The sequence below is a fragment of the Heloderma suspectum genome, chromosome 7 (assembly GCF_057233095.1).
Source record: "Heloderma suspectum isolate Gila_16-S chromosome 7, 16-S_ref, whole genome shotgun sequence".
Lineage (NCBI taxonomy): Eukaryota > Metazoa > Chordata > Lepidosauria > Squamata > Helodermatidae > Heloderma > Heloderma suspectum.
The window spans coordinates 41,565,658-41,591,199 of NC_139464.1; the positions used below are offsets into that span (position 1 = coordinate 41,565,658).

The 25,542-nt window shown below is 44.0% G+C and overlaps 1 protein-coding gene across 2 annotated transcripts in view; it reads left to right on the plus strand.

Moving 5' to 3' along the window:
- CYTH4 (cytohesin 4) overlaps positions 1–22,459 on the plus strand; it is a 54,342-nt gene extending 31,883 nt beyond the window's left edge. Inside the window, exons 8-14 of one of the 2 annotated variants that reach the window (XM_084809747.1) lie at positions 928–1,076; positions 6,157–6,268; positions 7,952–8,028; positions 10,395–10,466; positions 15,552–15,706; positions 20,618–21,895; positions 22,030–22,459. In XM_084809747.1, the coding sequence (XP_084665873.1) occupies positions 928–1,076; positions 6,157–6,268; positions 7,952–8,028; positions 10,395–10,466; positions 15,552–15,706; positions 20,618–20,690 (638 nt within the window). In that variant the 3' untranslated portion in view covers positions 20,691–21,895; positions 22,030–22,459. The remainder of the gene's footprint in view (positions 1–927; positions 1,077–6,156; positions 6,269–7,951; positions 8,029–10,394; positions 10,467–15,551; positions 15,707–20,617; positions 21,896–22,029) is intronic. The other variant, XM_084809746.1, reaches the window with a different exon arrangement.
- The last annotated feature ends 3,083 nt before the right edge of the window (positions 22,460–25,542 follow it).

Genomic DNA, 25,542 nt, shown 5'->3' on the forward strand with positions numbered 1-25,542 from the left:
CCCATCCACACAGAGTCTTTTCTAAGCTTATCAAGATGTCCCCCCTGCAAGCTTCCTTGCTAGAGATCTGGCTATTTATTGATTGATTAAAAAAGAAATCCCCCACCTTCAACACATTGTGTTGTTGTTGGGGCAGCAAAGATGATGAAAACCAATACACAAATCAACAAAAGAACAACAGAACGGGGTAAGAGCTGCGGTAAAAGCTGCATAACAATAACCCAATATTAAAATAAAGGAGTTAAAAAGATTGAATGGCCTAAGAAAATATAAAGCTCTTTGCCTAGCACATACAAGACATCTAAGAAATTACCAGGTGAACCTTCCTGGGGGGAGGATTCCAGAGATGGGACACCACTATTGAAAGGTCCTCTCCTTGATCCACTCCCACCACATTTCAGACAATGGGGGTACCCAAAGTAGGGCCTCTTAAGATGATCTCAACACATGGACACATTGCTCCTTCAAATACCCAGGTCCCAGCCTTGACACACTTGTTTCATCTACCAGCAGGGATGATGCCAGTGCTTGGCATCATTGGGCTGCTGCCAGGGTCCCATCTCCCATCAGAGCCCCCTACTGATGCTTGCCTTGGGCCCTCTTTTTTTGTTTTTTTTAAAGCTTACTAACTCCTGGTGGCCACCATCGTTTTTCAACAATGCCCTGGATGTTGACTCAACATCTGTGGTAGTGGGGGGAGGGAAATGGCAGCTGCTACAAAAACTTGGTGGCCTGCAATATTTTTGTGGCAGCAGCCATTCATTTCCCCCCAAATGCTCCAGAATTCAATCCCTGGGGTATTGTTCAAGGTAAGTCTCCAGGGCTCTAGGGATCCTCACTGGATAGCATTCTTCTGGACCCACCCTGTCTACCTTCTAGAAACCAAAGATTTCATCAGGGACTTACCCACCTGTTTGTTATTTGCAGACACCTGCTATGTCCTGTCTTTCTCTGTCATAATGTTGAACACCAGCCTGCACAATCCAAATGTAAAAGACAAACCCCCATTTGAGAGATTTGTGTCCATGAACAGAGGCATCAATGATGGAGGGGACCTTCATGAACTGCTCCTGAGGGTAAGAAGGTGTCATGAGTTTCCCTTTAACCTGCTTGTTGGAAGTCAAGAGAGAAAGAACCTCTTTAAAAATGGCTGAATTTACAGTTATTCATCCATGCTACGTGGTTCTGGCCATATTATACAGGAGACCCAGGAATAAGTGCTCCTAAAGTGAGCTACTGGGAGAAGAGAAATGAAGCCACTGGTTCTACCACTCATAAGGGAGAGGACTAATTGTGGGGTATTTCCCACCAGGTATACTGACTGGCACTCAGATTTTCCTCCTTTTGTTATGGAAAGGACTTGAGAACTACAAGTATTTCTGTGGGGCTTCAAGCTGCATTGTGGCAGGAAGTGAGAGGGGAAGTATAGACAGAAACTGTGAACTATAGGAAATCTGTATAAGAAAGGCAGAACAAAAACCTTAGACAAACTAATTATGGCTGCAGACTAAAGCTAATATCATCAAAATATTTAACAGCTGTAGTCTATTTCTGCTTTGATGGCAGGATTCCTGTGCATTTTACAGCTGTGTGCCATTCAGAAATCCAATAGGAGCAGTTTCCCAAACATGCTTATGAAGTGGAGGGGGAGTTTCACCTGTTGGATTTGTAAATAGTATCCAACTGTTAAACAAAACAAGACACTGTGAACCTATAAATCAATACAGATCCAAAGAAGGTCCACTAATTTATTGGAAAGGAAGCACCAGAAGGAGCTGGATTTTTATTTATTTGTAAATGCACACAATTGGTAAAACAAGTAAAAATGGAATCACATTTAAAATACATTACACACCAGCAAAATATACAAAATGTGCTAGGTGTGCATGCAAATAATCACAAAATACTTCCATTAGTCTTCTAAAATCCATAGGTTTGGTTAGGCATGTTCAATCAACCACAGCCCCATGCATTTACCAAACATGTGGAAGGGGAGTGGGATCATGGCCACTGGCCACACTCAAGGTGCTCTCCTGCCATGTCCTCCACCAGCCATGTGTTTGACAGAAGTGTGAAGGGACCCCATGTGCATACTACAGATGTACATGTGTAGGCCTCCTCCACATGAACATGAACCCTAGCCCATCAGGTTTATAGCTCTGTATGTGCAGGGATACAGAGTTCAGTGGAGGGCACAGCTAGCAGATGTAGTAGGGAAGTGTGCAGCTTACAGATGCTATCCTGTCACACCTTCAATAAACATGGATGTGTGGCTGCTTGAAGCACCCTGTTATCATAGACTCCATAATAATTGTGTGTCTATCACACGCCTTCTCACGTTCCCCACTTAATTCCGCAATAGGACTGTTTTGGAATCACACCTTAATAACGAGCCATAGATGAGTGAATTCTCCCGGAGATGATGAATTTAGAGAAAAGGCACAATACTAATGTGTAGTCAACATCCAATTTTATTTCCCAAGCAAATTCTACCAAAGCTTCAGAGAACATCCAGAATCATTCTTCCTCTTGCACTAGGGATATCAGCTATGCCTTTTAGCACTGAAGGAGCTCAAGTTTTCTGCAAGACGGACACCAACTCAATGGAGTCTCCTCGAAGAATGTAGATAGAGTTACTTATCTGATTATATGTGATTATTGTCATATGCACATAGTATACATGGTATCGTTCACAAATACGTACTATGTATTACTAGAATTACACCGTTACTGGTTAATTTATACATTATATTTTATATATAATTACCTCTAATAGCAAACTCAGGAGGTTGAGTGCCTATTAGATTAGGAGTGAAAAGGGGTCACCCCAAAATAAAGTAGTGGTACATACTTAGGAGGGGCTCCCTAGCAGATGTATCTAAATTTGCAAATTAAAAGAAAAGGGAAACACTTTAAATCCTCCAAATAGCCTGACAAGGACCTGTGAACTACAGAATGTTAAGGTATCAGTTGAGGGGGAAAGGCAACTGGAGGTGGGGGAGAAGAAAAGGGGATTGGTCTGCTCAAATCTCTAACAATATCCTGGAAGGGGAAAGAGGGTTGTGGGAGGATATGAGCCAAGAGGATTATATACGTGAGCCAGTGTAGTGCGGTGGTGAGAGTGTTGGACTGGGAGCTGAGAGATCTGGGTTCTAGTCTCTACTCGGCCATGGAAGCTCACTGGGTGATTTCCAGTCACAGACTGTGAGCCCAACCTACCTCACAGGGTGGTTGTTGTGAGGATAAAATGGAGAGGAGGAGGAGGATAATGTATGCCACCTTGGGTCCTTGCAAGAGGAAAAAAGGCAGGATATAAATGTGTGTGTGTGTGTGTGTGTGTATGTGTGTATATATATATATATATATATATATATATATATATATATTCCCCCGACACTATGCAGGGGTGGATCAGTGGGAAGGAAAGGACAAAGGAAGCTTTTCCTTTGTCCTTTCCTTCCCACTGAACCTTTTCCCACTCTCCAGAACACCATCTACCTACTCACTCACTCTGTGGTTATAAAATGTTCAGGGTCAGGACTGGCAGCCAGCCCCAAACCTGAGTTCCCTAGTGCTATATAGCACAAAAAGGGGATGTATCTAATACTTTACAGATTCAGCTCTCTAAAGCATTTTTGCCTTCCAATGAAATGAATGCACCTTCTTTTCATCTGTATTCAACCATTAAAGGCATGGGAAGTCTGTCACAAAATGGTGGTCACCTTTATATATACTAGCAATGTCTGTATTCCTTGCTATTGGAGACATGCAGCTACATGATGTAACAAGGCAACAAGGAATACCAGCTCCTATACAGGGTTTCACTTTGGTCAAAGCAGGGCTCAGACTTCCAGAGAGGGCTTCACAGCACCTGTGATTTATGCTGCACAGCACAGCCACAGGAATTTTCTGTAAGAATGCTGAACTTCTTTCAAATTCAACATCAGTGATCAAACATTCTCCCAAACCAAACCATCACTCAGGATGCAACTCTGATTTTGTTCAGGAAGCACTGAGTTACCCTTTGCGTGCAATACCAGGCTTTTCTGCTCTTGGCAGTTTGGAGGAAGTTGCAGGAACCTTATGTAATATGTGACATCATATTCCAGTAGGCCCAATGTCATTGATTTACTGGATAAGCATCCAGGAAAAACCAAAACCAACAAGCGTATCAGTGAGTCACATGTACATAATGAGGACTTTTTGTGCTTTCAGCATTACAGAAGTGCCATATAAAAGAAACCCACTTCCTGATCGTAGAATAAGTTATGAAAACTAAAAGAGATTTGCATATGTTTTTATTTCATATAATTTATTTGGAGACCAAAAATTGAGTTTGGTATGACTGAGGGGAAGAGAAAAGGAATGGGAGGAGAAAATTGCTTTGTGGAAGGAAATGGGGTACCAAAGACAAGTAGCCATAGGATGGAGGAGAGACTGTGGTGGGTGCTGAAATCTGGTTTGCTTTACGTAGCCCCTTTCTCTGGAAGAGTTATCCTTTGCCCACTCACTTTTACAGAAAATCGAAATGATATATTTGACAGATTGATGCATTCCAGTACTTTCTGTATTGAACTCCTGTCATTTTTCTGAACTGGTTTGGAGCTATTTAAAATTTTATAGTGCAATGGCAGTGCCAGCCTGCTCAGTTCAGGCAAAGAAAGAGCTATTGAGGCTAATCAGGACTTCTGTGCCTTTAATTAAAAGCTTCCTCCTTGCAGGTCCAGCTCATCTTATTGCTTCCTGTTGAGCATAGGATTACTAATGAACAGCCTCTTAATTGGCCCTTGAGTATTCTCTACAAATTCCCCTTCTTAACAGTTTATGATGGACGGGGAGTGCTTTAATTATCTATTTCCGCCTATAACTTCTTTCTTTTCATTGTAGCATAGAAAAACAAACAAACAGTGCTGTTTTGTTATATAGAAATGAAAAGAAAAAAGTTATGAGAAGAAATCATTAATTCCCCCCCCCATACCCACTCCTCATGGGAACAAAAATGTACAAGTGGCAATTAATAAAGGCAATCCAAGGGGCAACTAAGAGGTTATTTATTAGTAATCCTGAGCTTAACAGGAAGCAATAAAATGGGCCAAACCTGCAAGCAGGAAGCCTTTAATTAAGCATCTTTGCGGAATGGAACTTATTGAGTAAATCATTTGGAAGGATCTTGGCCACAGAGAAGGGCGTTGCTGGATAATACAGCACAATATAATTCTTGAGTGGAAACTCAACTTTTATTTCTCAGCAGTGCTAAAGGGCTTCAGTATGGAAGCAACCATGCTCAAAAGACTACTGGAAGCCCTTCCTAACCATGCCCTGGTTTCTGATGTGCTGTCAAAATCCCTTCCCAGTCATTTCAAGCTTTTCTCTGTAACCAAAGAAAGGGACAAAAACTGGATTTCCACATACAACAGAATGCTACACTAGGCTCCTCAAGTGGTGGAATGGGCTGTATTAATTCAGAGTACATGTAGGGGACCCCATGTAAACAAGAAAGAAAGAAAGAAAGAAAGAAAGAAAGAAAGAAAGAAAGAAAGACAAGCTCCCTTCAAGGAGAAAATGAGAGAGGTGCTAAATTACCCTATTTTTTCTGTGCTGGTTTTTATATGTGTTGCAGGCTTTTTACACACGGAATTATGAAAAATATATATATGATTCTATTCTAACTGCTTTGTTGCCATCTCATTCTGCTACAAGTGTGGCCAAGCCTAAATTGCCTTGCTCTGAGCACCATTTCTCTGGGCCACAGTCTTTTGTATTTCTCTGTACTTCAGTTAGATTGGACCGTGCAGGGCTGTAACTATCATGTGGGTAAATTTCCAGTTGTCCATTTCCATCAGGATGTGTGCTCAAGCAAGATAGTGTCTGTCTGTCTGTCTGTCTCTGCATATTGGAACATTTATGTTATTTTATTTATTCTTCATTACATTTCTAGCGTAGGTATAGACCACAGGTTATTCCCATGTTGTTCCTGTGAAATTAATCTGAGAGGAATGCGAGACTGCAGGCAGGCCTAGCACCAGTCACAGTGGGCAATACTGGGCTTGACAGACAGACCTGGTATAAAACAGCTTGCTATGTTCCTATGAAGAGATGCATGTTGGCGCACTTCAGGATTGTCCTTTTCTTCCTCCCCTTCTTTTTCCGAGGCAGAATTTGTTCGACAGCATCAAGAATGAGCCATTCTCCATCCCAGAGGATGATGGAAATGACCTCACCCACACTTTCTTCAACCCCAGTCGGGAAGGCTGGCTCCTTAAACTAGGTAATGCATTCATTTTGTATGCTGCTGCTGAAAACCTCGCAGCTGCTCTCCACCCAAAGTCAACCCCCTCTCAAGGAAACCGGCAAAGTCTTCTAATTAGCTGAGGACTGCCCCAGCAGCAGCAGCAGCAGCCAGGCTGTGTGGTGGGGTGACAGTGACCCCTGGTGTTCACTGTGCTATGTATCCCCTAGAGATTCCCTCTTCTGAATGCACAGGCTGCCATCAGCTAGCATGAAGAGGAATGCGTAACTTAGCCCTCTGCCCTCAGCCAGCCTGGTTCTTTGTATGTGTGCTGCTTGGGGCAAGGGAGAGATGGAGAGTGTTGCTGGGAAAGATTATTAGAGCACTGGCAACTGGATCAAGTGAGACAGGGACCTTAGAGTCCAAGCTGCCGAGGATGGTGCAATATATCTTTAGAATATCCCTTTGTTTGTCCTCAAAACCCTGCAAGATGAGTTAGGTCAGCCTTGCCCAACCTGGCACCCTCCACATGTTTTGGATGCCAACTCCCATCATAGGCCACACTAGCTGGGACTGATGGGACCTGTAGTCTCAGACATCTGGAGGGCACAAGGCTGGAGATGTTTGGGCTAGATTAAGGGATAATAACTTGCCAGAGGCTGCCCAGTGAGCAATTGGCTCAGTCATTTGAAGATAAATGTTCCTATTGAAACTACACACACTTTGTTACACTGATTTGTTTCTCTAATTCATCAGCACATGTCCTTTGGAGCAAGTCCCATTGAGCTCAGTGGGGCTTATTTCTGATTAGACTTATATAGGATTGCACTGTTGATCTCTGAGTCTGCCTCCCCGTCCCATAAAAACAAACAAACAAACAAACACAGCATGGGACACCTTTCAAACTTTTGCATCTGCTTTTGGAAAAAGCATTTTTGGGCGGTTCGCAAGACGTTCTTATTTATTTTGCTGAAATATCAATGAATTGAAACAACCCATTTCAATATGAGAAAAGTGGCAAGTTCTAAAACCCACATTCCCCTAAGCCAGGAGTAGTTGACTTGGTGCCCTTCAGATGTTTTGGACTTCAATTTCCATAAGTCTCAGCTAGCATGGCCAATGGTAAGGGATTGTGGACGTTGTAGTCCAAAATATCTGGAGGGCACCAGGTTCTCTACCCCTGCCCTAAGCCAACGTGCTAGACAAAATATATTACCACAGAAAGTCTACAATGAAATTAACTGCACAACACGAGTATTAAATGTTAGATTTCTCCATAGCTGGGAAGCTGGTGATGCATTGTTTCACTGCTATTTAATAAACAATCCAACGTCTGGTTCTAAAGTGTTTTAGAACAAATTCTAACCCTAGCCTATGGCAAAATTTATTATTATTAGATTTGCATCCCGTCCTTTTTCCTCTTGCAAGGAACCCAAGGCAGCTTACACGGTCCCCCTCTTCCCCATTTTATCCTAACAACAATCCTGTGAGGTAGGTTATGCTGAGAGTCAGTGACTGGCCAACAGTCACCCGGTGAGCTTCATGGTCAAGTGGGGAATAGAACCCAGATCTCCCAGCTCCCAGTCCAACACTCTCACCACTACACCACACTGGCTCTTATAGCTTAATGATTAATCCAAACTTGGTGTGCCTTATATATTTGTGTGTGTGTGTGTGTGCGCTCATGGGCTAACACATTATGATTGATTCTTTTTGCTCTAGGAGGCAGAGTGAAGACCTGGAAACGTCGTTGGTTCATTTTGACAGATAACTGCCTGTACTATTTTGAATATACCACGGTAAGAGCTGTGTGCTCCACTGAAACACAACTTATCTCAAAGAACGAGTATCATGTTCAACTTCATGGCTAGCACTAGAATCCAGGCAGGTCAGAGAGCTACCTGAGGAGGCCCATGAATGAAACCTTGAATGGGCCCACTGAGCTAACCCAGCTGCATCCAGCCTGAAACATGGCCGAGCCACTACTAAACTCCAAAATCTCTGGGCGCTGGAAAGACTGGAAATGATAAAGACATTGGGGAATGGGGCAGTGCCTGCTACCCAAACTCAACATCTTTCTGTGCCCAGGCAGTGGGTGCCTCCCCTGGGGAGAGCGAGCCCTTTGAATCGCCTCTGATCTGGCAGGACCTCTGATCACCCTCCCTAATGCTCCCCCATGCTTGGCAGACTAATCAGGAGAACTAGGGATGGATGGATGGATGGATTATGTAAAATCCATTCCATCTGTGTTTTGCAGATTGTCGGGCACTTTTCATTCCGCAGCCTGCCCATTGATGGAATCGGATTCCTCCCCCCGAATTTGCACATGCGACAATGTGCAAATTTCCCCAAAATGTGCATGTCTGCGCTTTAGCTTGTGTGGAATGTGCATCTTTGGCCGTTTTTTTAAATTGCATTTTTTTATGATGAAATTTGCACAAAATTGGGAAAGTTAGAAAACCGATCCCCACGTCGGCAGAATCTGCCAGACAGGGGAGAAGCTGGCCTGCTGTGGAATCTGCTGGTCAGATTAATCAAACTCTGAACTCATTTGGTTCCATTGCAGACTTCTCCAACATCCCTAAGGAGAATATATTATGGATTGTGGAAGTAAGAGATCAGTAAATGGCCAGGTGTCCTATTTTAGAGAGGACAGTCCTCTATTTGAAAGTGTCCCTCTGTACTCAAAGGGCTTTCAGAAGACAGACCCCTATTTGAAGGTGTCCTCTCACTGAAGGGCTGGCCAACCCAAGTCTGGTTTAAAGATTAAAAAAAGAGAAGAAGGGAGAAGCAGGGGCCTTCAAGTTGCCCATTCACACTCAGCACCTGGACAGTAGATTGAGCAGCAGGCACACAGGTCGCCTGGTCAGTCTTCCGTCTTCCCCACTATGGTGTGGCATGTTGTATTTCTCTTTAAATTATAGTAATTATCTTTCAGTTTGCATGCATTCATATCAATTAGCACATGCAAATGTTATGCAAATGTGTGCCTTGATTTGCATATCAATTAGCATATGCAAATATGTGTCCTCTTTTGTCCTTTTTTGGGAGTGGGGATTTATTTCCTCTTTTTTGGTGATGCATAAGTGGCTACCCTAGATATCAGTATGCTGTTTTGGGGATGGGGGGAACCTGTTGCCTGGACTCAGCATGGAATGATGCAACATTCTTGATGACATCAAGGCAGAGATTCCAGTTCATAGTGAGATGGCATGTGGCATTTCTCCTGACTGCATCTGCTGCTCAGTGGCAATCTCAATGGCTCTGTGATGGAAGGGTCACCATCTTTGGATACCTCTTTGGAATGCATTTTCTTCCTGACCCCTTTCCATGTCCCAAGCTGTGTCAAAAATTGTGATCCTGCTTGCCATTCCAAACTTGTAGGAAATAATTTTCAACATATCCCCATGGCTGCCCATCCTAGCCATAGAGTACATTTCATGGCTTACCTATCGCAGGTGTTTCTGTCTTACTGCTGAACTGGCATGGATACAGGGAACTGGGAAGGATCTCTTCCATTTAGGGAACCCAATTCAGTCTGGAAATCCAGGTGGAACCGGCCCTGCCCGCACCCCCGAGCCCCACTTGCTGAGCCCCTCCCCCTGCTCACCCCTTGCCTGTGCTTGGCGAATGGCCTGCACTCACCCCAGCAGCCTCATCGAGCTTCACCATCATTGGTTTTTGAAAAATAAAATGGCGATCACAAAAATATTTGCACGCATGCGAAAATGCACATTTTGCGAATGTGCATATTTGAGTATGCATGGAAATGCGCATTTTTGAAAAAATGTGCATTCCACACACACAAATAAGTGCTTTTGCAAAATGTGCATTTTCGTGCATATGACAACGTGTGCATTTTTGCAATTGCCATTTTATTTTTCCCCAAAAAGGCAACTGCAGAGCTTGACGAGGCTGCTGGGGTGAGTGTGGGCTGCTCGCCAAGTGTGGGAGGGGCTCGAGCACAGTCCAGGGACTGGTGAGCAGGAGCAGGGGCAGGGGCTGGGCGGGTGTCCGGAGAACCAGATGGGGGTGAGTTCGCACATCCCTACTTTCATTGCCCGGTCTCGGTGGGGTGTCACCTAGGGAGCTCTTACCACTCACTTCAGTGGTATTACGTGCACACTTGAAAGCTAAACCATCTCTGATTTGCATTGTTTTCTAGGACAAAGAGCCTCTGGGGATTATTCCACTGGAAAATCTATCTGTTCGGAAAGTAGATGACCCAAAGAAACCAGTAAGTTGCTGCCACGAATAGTGTGATATGTGGGGCCAGATCTATACCTCGTGTCACATCGATACAATCTCGTCATGGTGACACTATGTCCCTCTTGCACAATTTATACTCTTGCACAATGATATCTGTTGTGGTATTTTGGATAAGGTGGAATAAAAACCTGGAAATAACTCTAGAAAAGCGGTATATGGAATGCCTAATGTGCCCTAACAGTTAGTAGTGCACTTCAATACCAATAAAAGCATTAGTGGAGATCTAGCCTGGGTCATTCCCAGTTTTAACAAGATCTTCCTTGCTCCCTTTTCTTGGCCCCAAGGAAGACTGTTTCCTCTTCCCCAGTTCAGTAGATTAGCTACAGCATGAATGCTCAAGCTGACAAGGCCTCTGGTTTAGTTCTAGGGACTGCTGATTCAGATTGTGACCTAGACAGTACTAGTAGAACCTGCAACAAAATCCTGTAGTATGGAGTGCTCCTGTTCAGGATTCCAACCAGCCAGCTATGCCTTTTCCAGGATATTATTCCATTCCCCCACCCGCACCTGGTTTTCTGTTTATTCCCCAACAGTCAGTCAGCATTCCATGCCTACTGGGCATCCGCAGTCCCAGTGGGGTAGTGGAGCCAGGACCCACAGGGATTCAGCACCAGCACTCTTTTACTAGCAGGGATGCTGACGTCACCCACCACCTCCCTCAGACTTCCCTGTTCCCTCTGCATTGAGCTGCAGTCCTCATAACTGCTGGGAAGAAAAGATTTTTCCAGGCACTAATATATTGTTGTTCCTTGTTGAAATGCAAAGCATTCTGGGGTGGCTGGATCTTGAATGGGCAATTAAGACCCATTCGCTCTATAAAAGACCTGCTTCTGGTGGAGATGAAAAATGCTAGAACTGGTTTGTTGATATGGAGCAACACGGCGGCCTGCATTTTTGGACCCTCCTTCATAGCGTGGCTGTGGGGATTGTCACGATGAGCACCTGCACCTCATTATTTACCACCACACCATGGCTCAGTTCTTATTGAACTGATCTGGTGGAGGTTCCCCTAGTAGTGGCTTGTTGTTTTGTTCTCGAATGTTGTTTCCTTGTACTTCTCCAAACCTTGGGTTTTCCCCAAACCTTGGGTTTTCCCCAAGCCTGACAGTATCTGTCTCTCTCTTAGGCACAGATGGTGTCATTTTGTCTACGTGAGGTTTGGCACTTGGAAAACAAGTTCGCTATTTTAGTATATGGGTCCCTCAAAAAAAAATTAAAAAATTCCTAAACATTTTTTGTACTTCTGCAAAGTCAGGATTACCTTGGGTCTGCTGATACCTTCCGCTTGTGCATGGCTCAGTTTTGGCTACATAAAAACGGCATTAAGAATCATTGAATTGAAATTACAATATAGGTTATTTTTACTGGGGTTTGAAAAGCCAGCCAAATCCAGGTTCTGACAAACTTCGTCACATGACTTAGCAGGTTCTGTCAGGCTCTTCCTGTGACCGAACAGAGTCCACCTCTCACCCACCAGATTTCCCCAGGTTCTGCCTGAACTCTCCTTATCCTGCCTTGACTCTACCTTTGACCCCACCACCCAAGCACCAATGTTTTTGAAGTTCAAAGCTGGCAACCATGTTGGTGGAAGTTCCAAAGACTCCAAGAAAAAAGGAAGTGGATAGAATGAAATTTAGCAACCTAGTTATCCTTCTCTCCAATGTGCTCCTCAGCCACTTATTCAGAAATGTGTGTGTGTGGGGGGGGGGGGCGGAATGGGTATACCAAAGGGTCCATTGTCTATTGACATAAAACATAAAAAACCCCAAAACACAGATAGTCTAATCCTATATCCATGTACCTGGGAATAAGCCCTATTTAACTCAATGGATCATACTTCTGCGTAGACATGTATAGGATTATGCTATTAATTTTTTAAGGCTTCAGTCCCTATGCACAATTACCTGGGAGTATGCTGAACACCGTGGGATTTTCTTCTGAATAAGCATGCATTGGATTGCGCTGTAAATAATGTTTATAACGTGTGTGTGTGTCTCTGTGTGTGTACATGTATGTTATAAATTATTATCAGTCATCTCTATGCCTTTGTACTCATTGACCAGAACACTAGAACGTGGGAGCAGATTTGCTTTTTACTGAACAACTAACTGGTTTGAATACTGCCTCTCTCCTGCTCCATTTACAAAACGGAAAGGACCAGAGACATAATGCTGTGCGTGGTTTTTAACAAAAACTGGAAGTGGACTGGAATTCCCTTAAGGAAAAACTGCCTTCCCCCTGACCCACACACAGAGAAGAGCCCTCTTGGCTCTGCACACTCTTTGCTTCTGGCTGCTCCCCCCCCCCAAATTAGGAAAACAGACAGGTGGATTTGTACAAATCCTAACCATTCCACATATGAAATTAAGATGCACCTAAAGGACATATGAGAATGAGTTTTCTTGCAGAGAGTTAACCTGGAGAGCTCAAAAGCTCATTTCTGGAGTCTTTGAAATAGGCACCTGGAAAAAAACAAACAAACCAGTAACTCTTACATGTAGGTATCTTCAGAGATGGATATCAAGCGGGAGCAATACACCTGTCTTAAAAAGACACTTGAGAGTCAGCCCTTTGTTATTGGTGTCAAGTCTAATCAACATCTTGAGGGAGCCCACCCTTTAGCGGCACCAGTCAGGATGATCTCAGCTGGAAGTTAGACTTGGGTGGTGGGGGTAGGGACTGGTGCCAGATCAGAAGAAAGGATTCCTACCAATAGCTCTTCTCTGAGACCAGGGAAGCATCAATTCAGCAGATGGCTTGATAGCTTAGTAGTACTATTTACAGAAAGGAGAGGGATATAATAATAATTCCTCTTTTGGGAGTTCACAAATTATACATGGTGCCATACACCTGGAAATCCCTGAAGGAGGAGAGAAGGAAGACACAGCTAAGTTGTCCTACAATGCTGTCATCAAATCGTCCAACTTTCTGTATTTCATCTGGCTGTGCAGCACTGAGAAGGCAGCAGAGCAGGCATCCCTTGCCCAGGATGCTGGGATTGAAATGCTCTTCAGCTGGGCAGCCAACTAGGGATGCAATAGGATCCCTTGTTGGCTGGCCTGCCACCTTCATTACCAAGCTGACATGAATGCTGCAAACATAATCCTTTGCGCACTTACTTGAGAGTAATCTTTATTGTACAGTGGGACTTACTCCCACGTAAATGTGAATAGGACTGGGATACACAGGTCTGGCTGCTGTGTGACTCCCTTGATTTCAGCTTTATTTAGTGATATCGACACCAATGCAGGATTGGCTTTCTTTCTTAACCTAGGGGTACAGAACCTCAGGTCCATGGGCCAAATCCAGCCCTCTCAGAGTCCCAATCTGGTCCCCCGGGGTTTCCCAGAAGGCCGTAACCCTAGCCACACCCCTTTCCCCCAACCACCAATAGTTGGGCAGTTCCCTGGCTTTTTTGCCATTTTCCCAGCCATTATAAGAGGCAGTGGTGGCTGGTGGCTCTGATTTTGGTGGGGCTGTAACTTCATTCCACATTTCAGTCAAAACCAGCCAGAACTCTAAAGGAGCCATCTAAGGTGCTTAACCCCATCTGAAAAGTAGGTTCAGCACATTGGATGGCTCCTTTAGAGTTCTGCCTGGTTCTGACTGAAACCCAGAATGGATGTACAGCCCCACCAAAATCAGAGCCACCAGCCTCCAGTCATAAAAGGTTGAAATGCCTACTGGCAGAAAGTGCTGTGAGCTCCAATATGCTGGCATTTTCAGTATTTTGGCCATGTCCCTTTGGCCTTCAGCGCTGCCCCCCCCCCCTGACCATCTCCAAAATGGAATGTGTCCCTTGGGCTGAAAGAAGATCTGCACCCTAGCCTTAGCCCCTTTGATGGATTTAGGAAAACAAGCAGCTAGGAGGCAAGGGATGAAATCTCCCCTACATGCATGCCGTGGCCCCAATCCAAGTGAAAGATGAGATACAAACATAACAAGCAGGGATGGATGAATCAATCCATTTCTGATTCATATTACTTTTGCATGGGTTAATCATAAATCTGTTTCATCTGTGATTTGTTTTAATCTGCAACAAAATTTGCATGTCAGTTTTTGAATGCATTTTCTCTGAGAATCTGCATTAAAAATATTTTCTCTCAAAATACACCTTTTTTAAAATTACTTTTTGCACCAAGTATGGTGTGGCAATATTTGGGGTGTGTGAAATCTGATAGATAACTTCACATTTTATTCTGCAGATTAGTCTAGGAAGTGCAGATCAGATCAGTTCATAGTAGGAATGATAAAATCTATCAAGTTCAATTCCACTCATGTTCTCTTTTTTCCTACATTAAGTTTTTACTATTCCATTTCTGCATCAATCGACAGTTTTTTTAAAAAAAAATCTTCACGAAAATTTGTATGCATTTTTGTGCACATTCATCTAAATGTACACATTTTTGTATGCACTTTTTAAAATATACACATTTTTGCAAGCAATCTTCCCTAACATTATGTGGTTTTCTATGCACTTTCCCCAATATACAGATTTTTGTGTGCATTTCCCTCCATTGTATGCATGTTTACATGTATTTTCCCTACCAGACCCATTGTTGTGTGCAGTTTTGATTTGCCAACTGATCACAAAATTTAGGAAAATGCAAATACTGCCTTATCAATGCATTCCAGTTTGGGCATAGGTTTGGGAAGTGTGATTTTGGTGTGAAGTGAAAGATTCCTCACCCATCCCTAGTTCATAGTGGAATCCATGAAGAACAAATTCCTCAAGTAAATAAAACAAGTAAATAAAATAACATCCTCTCCTACAAAAAGTGCACAGTGTAGACAAATTGTAGAATAAATGCACAGACAGGGAAAAGAGATGGAGTAAATTTCCCAGGATCATACAGTCGGTTCTTCAATCCAATATCCTTGCACTGGTTCACATAGGATTTCAGCATGCTTCTATGTGAAGCTATCAAAGAGGATGCCTTTTGCTGTTTTTTAACCTAAAGTACAACACACACACACACACACACCCCAGATATTGGAACTTGCAGTTTTGCTGATCCTCAGTCTTGGATTCCCTCCCATTTTCTCCCCTCAGAATTGTTTTGAGCTCTTCAATGCAAACTGCAAAGGGCGGAAGATCAAAGCTTGCAAGACAGACGGGGATGGGAAGGTGGTTGAAGGCAAGCACCAATCCTACAAGATCTCTGCAGCCATGCCAGAAGAGCGTGACCAATGGATTGAAGCAATACGGTGAGGGCAAAGGGTATCGAGGTGATATGGGGTCATAATGATGTCATGGGAGAGATGACATCAGGTTGGGAGAGGAACACTCAGAAATAAGAAATATGACAGTATGCCATCAGTTCAACAAACTGAAGTCCAATCTGGAGTCCAATGTGCAGTTCACTCACCAGCAGGGCCAGCCCTACCATTAGGCAGAGTGAGATGGCTGCTTCAGGTGTCAGATGGGGGTGGGGGCAGGAGGCAAGCTGTTGGAGGATGGAGCTGCATAGGCCATGCAGCTCACACTGTGCTGATCTGCTCCTCTCAGGAGGGCATTGTCCCATTGCCATTGTTAAAATAAGATTCAACTGCCAGGCCTATGAACACCTGCACAGCTTGCTCTTTGACTCAGGCAACAAAATGTCTTGGCCCAGCCTTGCTCACCAGCACCTCAGTTGATTTCTCATCATCTGCTTCTCATGGAGGAGAAGGCTCTCAATGGCTCCTAGTCCGGATGGCTGTATGCTAGGGATGTGCACAGACCCCCGGCTTTGCATCGTATGCTGATTCAGACCTTCCGATGCAGCCCTGCTTCACTTCAGATGCCAATTCGGACCCAACCTGCTTTGCTTTGGATTCACATCTGAAGCGAGATTTGGAAATCTGAATTATTCAGATTTGATGTTTTCCCATTGACTTGCATTGGAAAACAGAAATGGCCATAGCCTTTTCTGTTTTCATGATCTGTACATGAAATGTGGGGACTTGGCAGCCCCCATGGAGATTATTCCACCTGCCAAATTTCAGTCAGTTTGGCCCAGTACTTTTTGTGCTCGGCACAGGTAAAATGTGGTGTTCTCAGAAACTCAAACCAAAGGTCATCAAGGGATATTCAGAGAAGTTAGGTGTTTAAGTGGTGATTAGGAAAAGGTCACTATACCTAATGTTTCTTTGAAGTGCAAATAACCCCTCTCCCCTAGTACTACTTTTCTATTCAGCTTCACAGTGGATGACCTCAAGCTCTCTTTGGCTGAATGGAATACACATTACCTTGGAAAACAGGCTGGCAGGCAGGCTGGCAGAGTAGTTTTTGTGCTATGTGCTAATTTTTTTTCAACAAAAACTCCCAAAGCAAAGAGCTATCACTTTTCACTGGTTTCACAGAAGTGCATGACATCTGGGCAATGGGCAGTACCTATTCCAAGACCCCGAAGATGGGTCATATTGGGCTTGCTGTGCCACACAATGTAATATTACATTTAAATAATATATGTTAATGTGTGTAGTGTGCCCACTGTATTTTGAAATGTGGACTTGTGTGTAGTGCTTTGCCACACACCGTTTGCTTAATCACAACATAAGCACATACAGAGAGACACACAGACACACAAGAGCAAAAGAAAAGCAAAACCAGAACTACATACAAGCAAAGGGCTTTTAATTTTTTTAATTTTTTTTTTAGGGAAAAGATATAGAGTTCAAAAATGGGAAGGGGAGGAGTACAGGAATTGAGAAGGGGGGGAACCAAGAACAAGAAAAGGAAAGTACTTATTTTGTGATAGATTGATAGATATTTGTTTTTAAGGATCTAGCAGGAAAGACAGGGAAAACTATGAAGAAAGAGTTGAATTCAGAAGGTGGGTGAGCCAAAGAACAAGGCAAGGAAGCTAAACTACTTTAAAAAATCTTTTTATATATATAAAGGAGAGGGGGGGGGAGAGAGAGAGAGAGAGAGGGAGAGAGAGAGAGAGAGGCAAAACTGATAAGAATGGTTGAATAATTCAGAAAGGGGGGGGGGAGCCAAAGAACAAGGCAAGGAAAGTAGGAAACTAAAGTACTTTTAAGACGTTTTTGGTTTTTTAAATAAATAATCAAGAAAAGGAAGGAAGGGAATAGCTGAATTGAGGAGGGCTGGGTGGGAAAGAAGAAGGACAAAGCTGCAGTACAATACACCCCCCCCCACACACACACACACACAGAGGGATCTAGCCAATTAACGGACTTGGTGGCTTAGTGGTTAAGACACTGAACTGCAGACTGGAAGGTCGGCAGGTCAGCAGTTCGAGACCAAAGTGCTGCGTGACGGAGTGAGCTCCCGTCTTCAGTCCCAGCTTCTGCCAACCTAGCAGTTCGAAAGCAAGAAATTGCAAGTAGATAAATAGGTACCGCTTCGGCGGGAAAGGTAACAGCGTTCCGTGCACCTTGGTGTTCAGTCATGCCGGCCACATGACCATGGAAGCGTCTTCGGACAGCGCTGGCTCTTCAGCTTAGAAACGGGGATGAGCACCGCACCCTAGAGTCGGACACGACTGGTTGGGGACACCTTTACCTTTACCTTTAAGTTCTCACAACCAACTCTAACCAACCAGCATTCTCTCTCTTGCAATGAAACAAATTCAGACTGATGTCCAATATATACAGTATCCCCCCCCCGCCCCCGATCCACAACTGTCACTGATTGGAGACTGCTGGGTTACGTTCAGCCCTAATTTGGCAACTACAGTTGCCATTTGCCAAAGCTCACTCCCTCCTCCTCCTCTCCCCCTCCCTGATATTTCACAAGTTGATACATTCAGAGATGGGCTGTCTGGGCTTCAGAAGGCATCAGAATAGCTCCGAATCTCCAAGGCAGATTGAGGTGCTTCAGCAGTGACCCACTTTGCTTTGGACTGCCTCTGTGCTGGTCTGATTTGCTTCGGATCTCACCAAGACAACCCTGAAGCACCCCAATTTACTTTGGTATTTGGATTTGGCACTGAAGCGATACACAGCCCTACTCTATGCTATCTCCAGTATCAGAGGCAGTATGCCTATGTACACCAGTTGCTGGGGAACGTGGGCGGGAGGGTGCTGATGCACTCCTGTCCTGCTTCTGGGTTTCCTTCAGGCAGCTGGTTGGCCACTGTGTGAACAGAATGCTGGACTATATGGACCCTTGGTCTGATCAAGCATGACTCTTCTCATTTCCTTAGCTCTTGGTGACTTACAGCACAATGTCTGAATCCACTGCAAAGGACTGCAATCCACTGCAAAGGATTGCGTTTGAATCACTGTGAAAGTTCTGTCTTTGGTGTCTGATCTATGGTGGTCATTCACACATGCAACTCCTCACTTAATGCAGCAGTCATCAAGTGAGAACATGCATATGAAAATCAGCCCACAACATTCCCATTTGGGTTCAGGATCTTTTTAAGACAATGAGATCACAGGTAAGCAGCTTCCTGTGGTGGAAGTTGGCAGGAAATGACAGGTACGGAGAACTGGCAGCATGTCATGAAGTTCTTGCAAAATATTCCACCACCACCCCTATTTAATTCATGAGATTAGAATAGCAGAAAAGGAACATTGTAAGTACATGGGTAAAAACATGCTACCCACTTCCAACACCGATATCTGGAAAGGAATTGAGCCAGCCTTCCCCATCCCAGTGCCATCCAGATGTTTTAGATTTCAATTTCCATCAGCCCCAACTAACAGGACCAATGGTGAAGAATTCTGGGAGATGTAGTCTAAAATATCTGGAGGACACCAGGCTGGGGAAGGCTGAGTTAAGCCTTTTCAGATGTTCACCAAAGAGGGCTTCCCTGTAAGCATGGATGGAGCAAGGGATGTGTGCTCCAGTCTCACCCCATCCACACCCAACATTCCCATGTTAATGGGGAAAATCTACAAAGGGTGTTGTAACTATGTTGACCTGAAGGTATCCACAGAGCCCCATGCAATCAGGAACCCTGATAGGAACCCTAATAGATCAGGAATCATGTAGGGATGGATGAATGACCTATCTTTTAGATCTCCAGGAGTCTCCAAACTTCATCTTGCCACTCGTGCCTGATTCCCATTTGTGTTCGTGGTCGCTGCTCACTTTGCATGAATGGGAAACTTGTACAAAGTGCAGTACAAGTACAAAGTACAAAGTACTCGAGCAGTGGTTGATTAGGAGATTTGCACAAGTTTCCCAACATTTGCACAAATTTCCTAATTTGCACAACTTTCTTCCATAGGCAAAAGCAGGACTGATTCAATCTACAGCGGAAATTGGCACAAATTAGGAAATTGGCACAAACCAAACTGGCAATCAGGAATGAGACAAATGTAAGCATGTGTCCTGAATATTTGCAGTGGACGTGTGCTTACACTTGCCTTCAGAGCTTTGAACACAGCAAGCTCACATGTTTTGTAAGCAAAACCGAAATTCTCATACATCCCTAGTCACATAAGCCACATGGAGAAATGTAAGTGCATTCCAGCCAAATACAGTTACACTGCTTCTGCAGACCTTCCCCATCAGCATGGGGAGGGCAGGTGTGGAGTGAATCCCAAGCTCCCTCCATGATTATAGGCACCAGGGATACATATGTTTTCTGTTCTTTTCATGCACCACCACATTTCTCCCTTCCTACTTCCTTCTCTCCCTAGATTTTTGTGCTGATCACCAGGTGTTCTTGATGCCCCTATGAACATAAGAACAGTCCTGCTGAATCCATCTGGTCCAGCATACTATTTCCTACAGTGGACAAAAAGTTGTTCTAGGAAGCCCACAACCAGGGCTTGATGGCAATAGCCCTCGCCCTTTGTTTGCCCCTAGCAATTGATACTAATTCAGTGGCATATTCAGTGGAAGATGTATTGATCTTCTTTCAATACATGGAAGATCCGTATTGCTGTCATATGTTCGAGGTGTAGGCAACCTGGTGCCCTCCAGATGTTGTTGGACTCCAACTCCCAGCAGCCCTGGCAAGTATGGCCAATGGTAAGTTATGGGAGTTGTAGCCCAAAACATCTGGAGGACACCAGGTTGCTTACCCCTGGCCTGCCTTGTCTATTTGACTTACCCCAGCTTCAAGTTCAGTGACTCTCCTGTGCCCCCTGTGAAGGTGATTAACACTTTGCTGATGGCTAACTCTTAAATTCTTCCCAATTTTTGCTTTATTCCAGAACCAGCATCTCTCAAGACCCCTTTTATGACCTGGTCGCTGCTCGTAAGAAGAAAATCGCCAGCAAAAAGTGACCCTATTTGGCTACCCTCTTGCTCAGCTAACATTTCAACTTCAAGGAAAAGGCTCCTTGGAGTCCTGTTGGCAAAGGAATTCAAAGTACTTCAACTTCCAGTCTAAGACAGGCAAATGACTGACAGGCTGATGAGTAGCTTCCTTTTTCCACTCCCAGAGCCAGAATCTGAAGAAACTGAGACTGCTGCAAGAATTATGGCTCATTTGTATGTACAGGTATCAGGTGTCAACATTCACCTAGTACAGAGCAGGGTTTGGATGCTTGTATCCATCAATCACTGACCTGGGTCAGAGAGCCCAGGAAGGAGAGACACTTCCTCTTAAAATGACCAGAGCTGCTGCCCAGTCTTTTATATATGTAACCGAGAGAGACTTGTGTACATGGATTCCTGTCCTGTCCAACTTGTTGTTCCATGAATAATGGTGCAGTTCAAGTTATGTAGCACATAATAAATTCATCCATTTGGAATCATAGAATGAAGGACAAAGATTACCTGGTGGGGTGAAAGGTAACAATTCCATGTGGTGGAGCCTGGCCAGAGCAAGCACTTAGATAGTATTGTGTTACTGAGCTTGGCACGTGGTCCTTTGGAAGACGTGAACTGCTGCCAAAGTTACCATACTGCTGAACTTAGTTTCGGCTTCAGCTATTGGGTGGTGTAGAGCTTCGGCTATTGGGGGGTATAGAAATTAAATAAATAAATAAATAAAAACTTCTCAGGACAGAATCTTGCAACTAGAATCTGGCTGTCAAATAACAAGACAGCAAGTAGATAGTTCCTATATTTTTCTAACTGGCTGCCCCATCAGTGTTGGAGCAGACTAAAGATACAGTACTGTTGGGATGAGTTATGCACTTCTGTCATCTTCTAAGAGAGTCTAGTCCAGCAGATTAAGAGCTGTGCTTTAGTAGGGAATTATGTGTTCAGCCTTTGCCATAACTATGCTCTCAAGCAAATTGCTTCCCCTCACCCTTGGTTTCTCATCTGTGAAATGGGCATAAGAGTCCCTGCTTGACTAGGTTATTGTGAGAATGAACTGCATTGCTGTGAGAGTGATAACTGTTGTATTAACCCAAGGTGGGCAGACTTTGAACATGCAGGATCTTCTTCTTTTTAATTAGAACACTGAGGTCCATCAACTGGAGCCAGCTGCAGAAGACTGGATCAAGTGGGCAAAGATATGCTAAGATTTAAGGAACAGGGTGCCTCTGAGCAAGTGAGGCTGGTGGCTCCGATGTCAGTTGAGCAGTGGGGTACAGCAGCTTGGGTAGCTCTTTTAGAGTTCTGACTCAAGCCCCAAGCGAATTTACTGCCCCACTGACATTGGAGCCACCAGCCTCCACTGCTCTGAGCACATGCCCAAACCAGGAATTTGTGATCAGGACCAGAACCAAGCTCACAAATCCTTTCATGCGAAAATCCACTCCTGGTCCGTCCCCCCGCCCCCCAGCATTCTTTTTCAGCAACATAATTTAGAAGGGGGAAAGGATGTTTAATTTTGCTATTGTTATACAGTTGGGAGTCAGAAACCCTTGCTGATCTACTGTAAATCACCCAGAGATCGATGGGGAGATCCCTGAAGTGCTATGTAAATGATAAGTAGGAGTTTTTAAACCACTTATTTTAAGGACTTAAAAGTTAGTAGATAGAAAGATGCTATTTCCAATGTATTAACACACACAAAGAGGAAATGGGTGTTTGCTTTTTCCCTACACACAGTCCAACAAATGGAGAAATGCCAAATTTCCTTTATAAATAAAAATGTGAAAAAACATCTTGCGGCTTTTTACATTTGCAGTTTGTTTTTATCAACATCAAACAGAAGCAGTGGGCATGCTGTATTTCTGTAGTTCTTTCCTTCCCCCCTTTAAGATGAGCCCCAGCTACATAATTTGGTAGGTTTTCATCATGTCTACGTGGAGAAAGGCTATAGCTCAGTGGGAGAGCACAGGCTTTGCAAACAAAAAGTCCTAGGTTCAAGCCCTGGAATCTCCAGATAGGACCCTTCTCTGAAACCCTGGGGAGTTGCCACCAGTCAATAAATATAATATTGAGCTAACCAATGATGTGGCCTGGTATAAGGCAGCTTCCTAAGTGGTGTATCCAATGCTGGCCATCCACCAGCACATTGAAAACAGCTGGCAAAACAAATTTCTCCTTCCCCTTCAACCTTCAACTCCCAGATCATCTCTGGAGGGTCGGGGGACCCTTCAGAAGAGATTTGGGGCTTGTGTGCAGGGCTGCAGGGAGGAGGAAAGCAAGAGGAAGACCCACTGGATCTAACAATATACATTTAACTATACATTGGATTTAACTCTATGTTATTAGCTTGATGTCACTCAAGAGGCAGAAGATGTATTCCAGGGGGCAAGAGTACTGGATTTAGATCTCCATTTCAAATCCTATCTTTACTACTTGGTGACCTTGAGCAAGCCACTCTTTCTTCCCATTATAAATAGGTGTGTGTGTGTGGGGGGGAGGGCTGATTCAGACTGGGACAATAGCAGAGGGCCCAGTGCCATGGCCCCAATCCAGTTCAGTAACCCACATGGCTATTTTTCTTGTTGTTTTTAAATCAGACTAAAGGCATGAATAATGCCATGTCTAGTTTGGTCCTTAAATTTAGTTAAAAAGGTAAAGGTGTCCCCAGCCAGTCGTGTCCAACTCTAGGGTGTGGTGCTCATCTCCATTTCTAAGCCGAAAAGCCAGCGGTGTCCGAAGACGCTTCTGTGGTCATGTGGCCGGCATGACTGAACACCAAGGTGCACGGAACGCTGTTACCTTTCCCGCCAAAGTGGTACCTATTTATCTACTTGCAATTTCTTGCTTTCGAACTGCTAGGTTGGCAGGAGCTGGGACTGAAGACGGGAGCTCACTCCGTCACGCAGCACTCAGGTCTCGAACTGCTGTCCTGCCGACCTTCCGGTCTGCAGTTCAGCGTCTTAACCACTAAGCCACCACGGCCCTGGCTAAACTTAGTTACTCATATGCAAAATTGGAGTTTTACTAACTGACTTAACAGGGTTATTGTGAAAAATGTGCAATAGAAGAATTGTACAACTAACACAAGTTCTTTAGAAATTATAATGTTGACTATAATCAAGGCTGTGTGCATGCCTTTATTCCACAGCAGTGCAGAAAAAATGCACAGTATGGTACTGGACTCAAAGTTGAGTATCCTGAGTACTTTCATGAAAAGAAAGCAAGTTTCTAGCCATTATGGTTGTGAAGATCAGTTTGAAAATGTGGAGATAATGCCAGAGAGCTGGTGAAATAAACGTTAGGCTGCAGTGACCTGCATAGTTGATTTGCTGCTCTCTATGACTAGCAAAACAGAACAAAATTGAAGATAAGAAATTATGCAAAGATGCCCAATTTGCATGATTTATACAGGTTGCAAAATTCAGCTTTTGGAGGGACACATGATTTGGATTGCTTGGATGCTGAATTTTGATTTGATTTCTTAGTGTGGAGTCACATACTGTTCTGATCACAATGTCCATTACACAGCGGTGGCCAGAAAACAAGTAAATGCAAGAATTTGTAACTTGGAAACATATCTCCCAATCTCCATTTTCTTGGTTATTCTTGGCTGGCCTACCCTGAACATTTCCTGGCCTTCCTTATGTATCTTTCTTGCCTTTTTATCTGCAATCCCAACTCTAATTTCTCACCTCTCCTCCTGAAGGGGGCTCTGTCCACAAGGAAATCCATAGAACAAGCGCAGCTAGTTCATCTTTTCTTTTTTTGCCAATGCAACAGGGCAGTTGAATTAATTTCCATCGGGAGAGAGAATATATCTTTGAGTCAAGGCACGTGTAGAAGGAACACGAAGGTTTTCGCTGAATGACGACATTGCGCTGCTCTTTCTTTCCTCTGATGACGCCAATGCACCAAGGAGCTTACTTATTGATTTGGCTAGTTAGCGTATGTCTTGGGTCTTCCCTTGGCAAGGAAAGAAAGCCCACCACCCCTAACAGAAATCCCTGTAGGTTCTAGGCATGATATTAGCAAAATTAGCAAAGTAAAAAAGGGAGGGGGGAGAATATTTTACTCCACTGGAAATGAATCTGCTAAATATATTTGGAAGGTTGAATACACCAGCAGCTTTCTTACCAGCCTGGCCCCAACCTAGAAACTCTTTGGAATGTCCAAGCTGCACTACTTGCTCAAAATATTATCTGGAGTCTGCACAAAGAGAATCTGTTTTAGAGGCAGAGAAATCCAGCTGTGGATGGTGGTTGTTATGGGGGGTGCTCCTCCCCAGAAAAGGCTGCCTCCAGAGTTCATTCCAGGTAATATGAAATCCAGTTCCAGTTCCTTCCTTCCTCCCTCCCTGAGCAGTGCTTAATTTCTAAAATGAATAAAGCCCACCCAAATGACAACAAACCCTGAAAGGTTTCTTCCTCTGCCTTTAGCAGCAGCATTTGGGGCAGAATTCAGGCCAAGAACCATTTCATCTGTCACAAGGCCACCCCAACACATTTTGCTGCCTAAGGCAGAGCAGAAAATACCCACCCCACCCCCAAAGTCAAGGTGCATAGAACCCAAGGATCTTCAAGTTACTTTGGTATCTGAGGCAGAAAATCCCACAAGTGCCTCTCCTCCTTTCTGACAGTAAAAAACACAATAATAATAAATTAAATAACCAAAATTTTGTTCCCCTTTCATGATACCCCAAATCATGAGTCTGAGGCGGCCACCTCACTGTTTCTCATGGTAGAGCTGGCCCTGACCTGTTGAATTTCTGTCTGTTCTGCAGCTCTTTAAAGCACCCAAACCTTGAACTGCTTTGAGCTTCATTTGGGAAGTCAGTTGCAGCCGTGCATCTTCCTCTTTGAAGACTGCA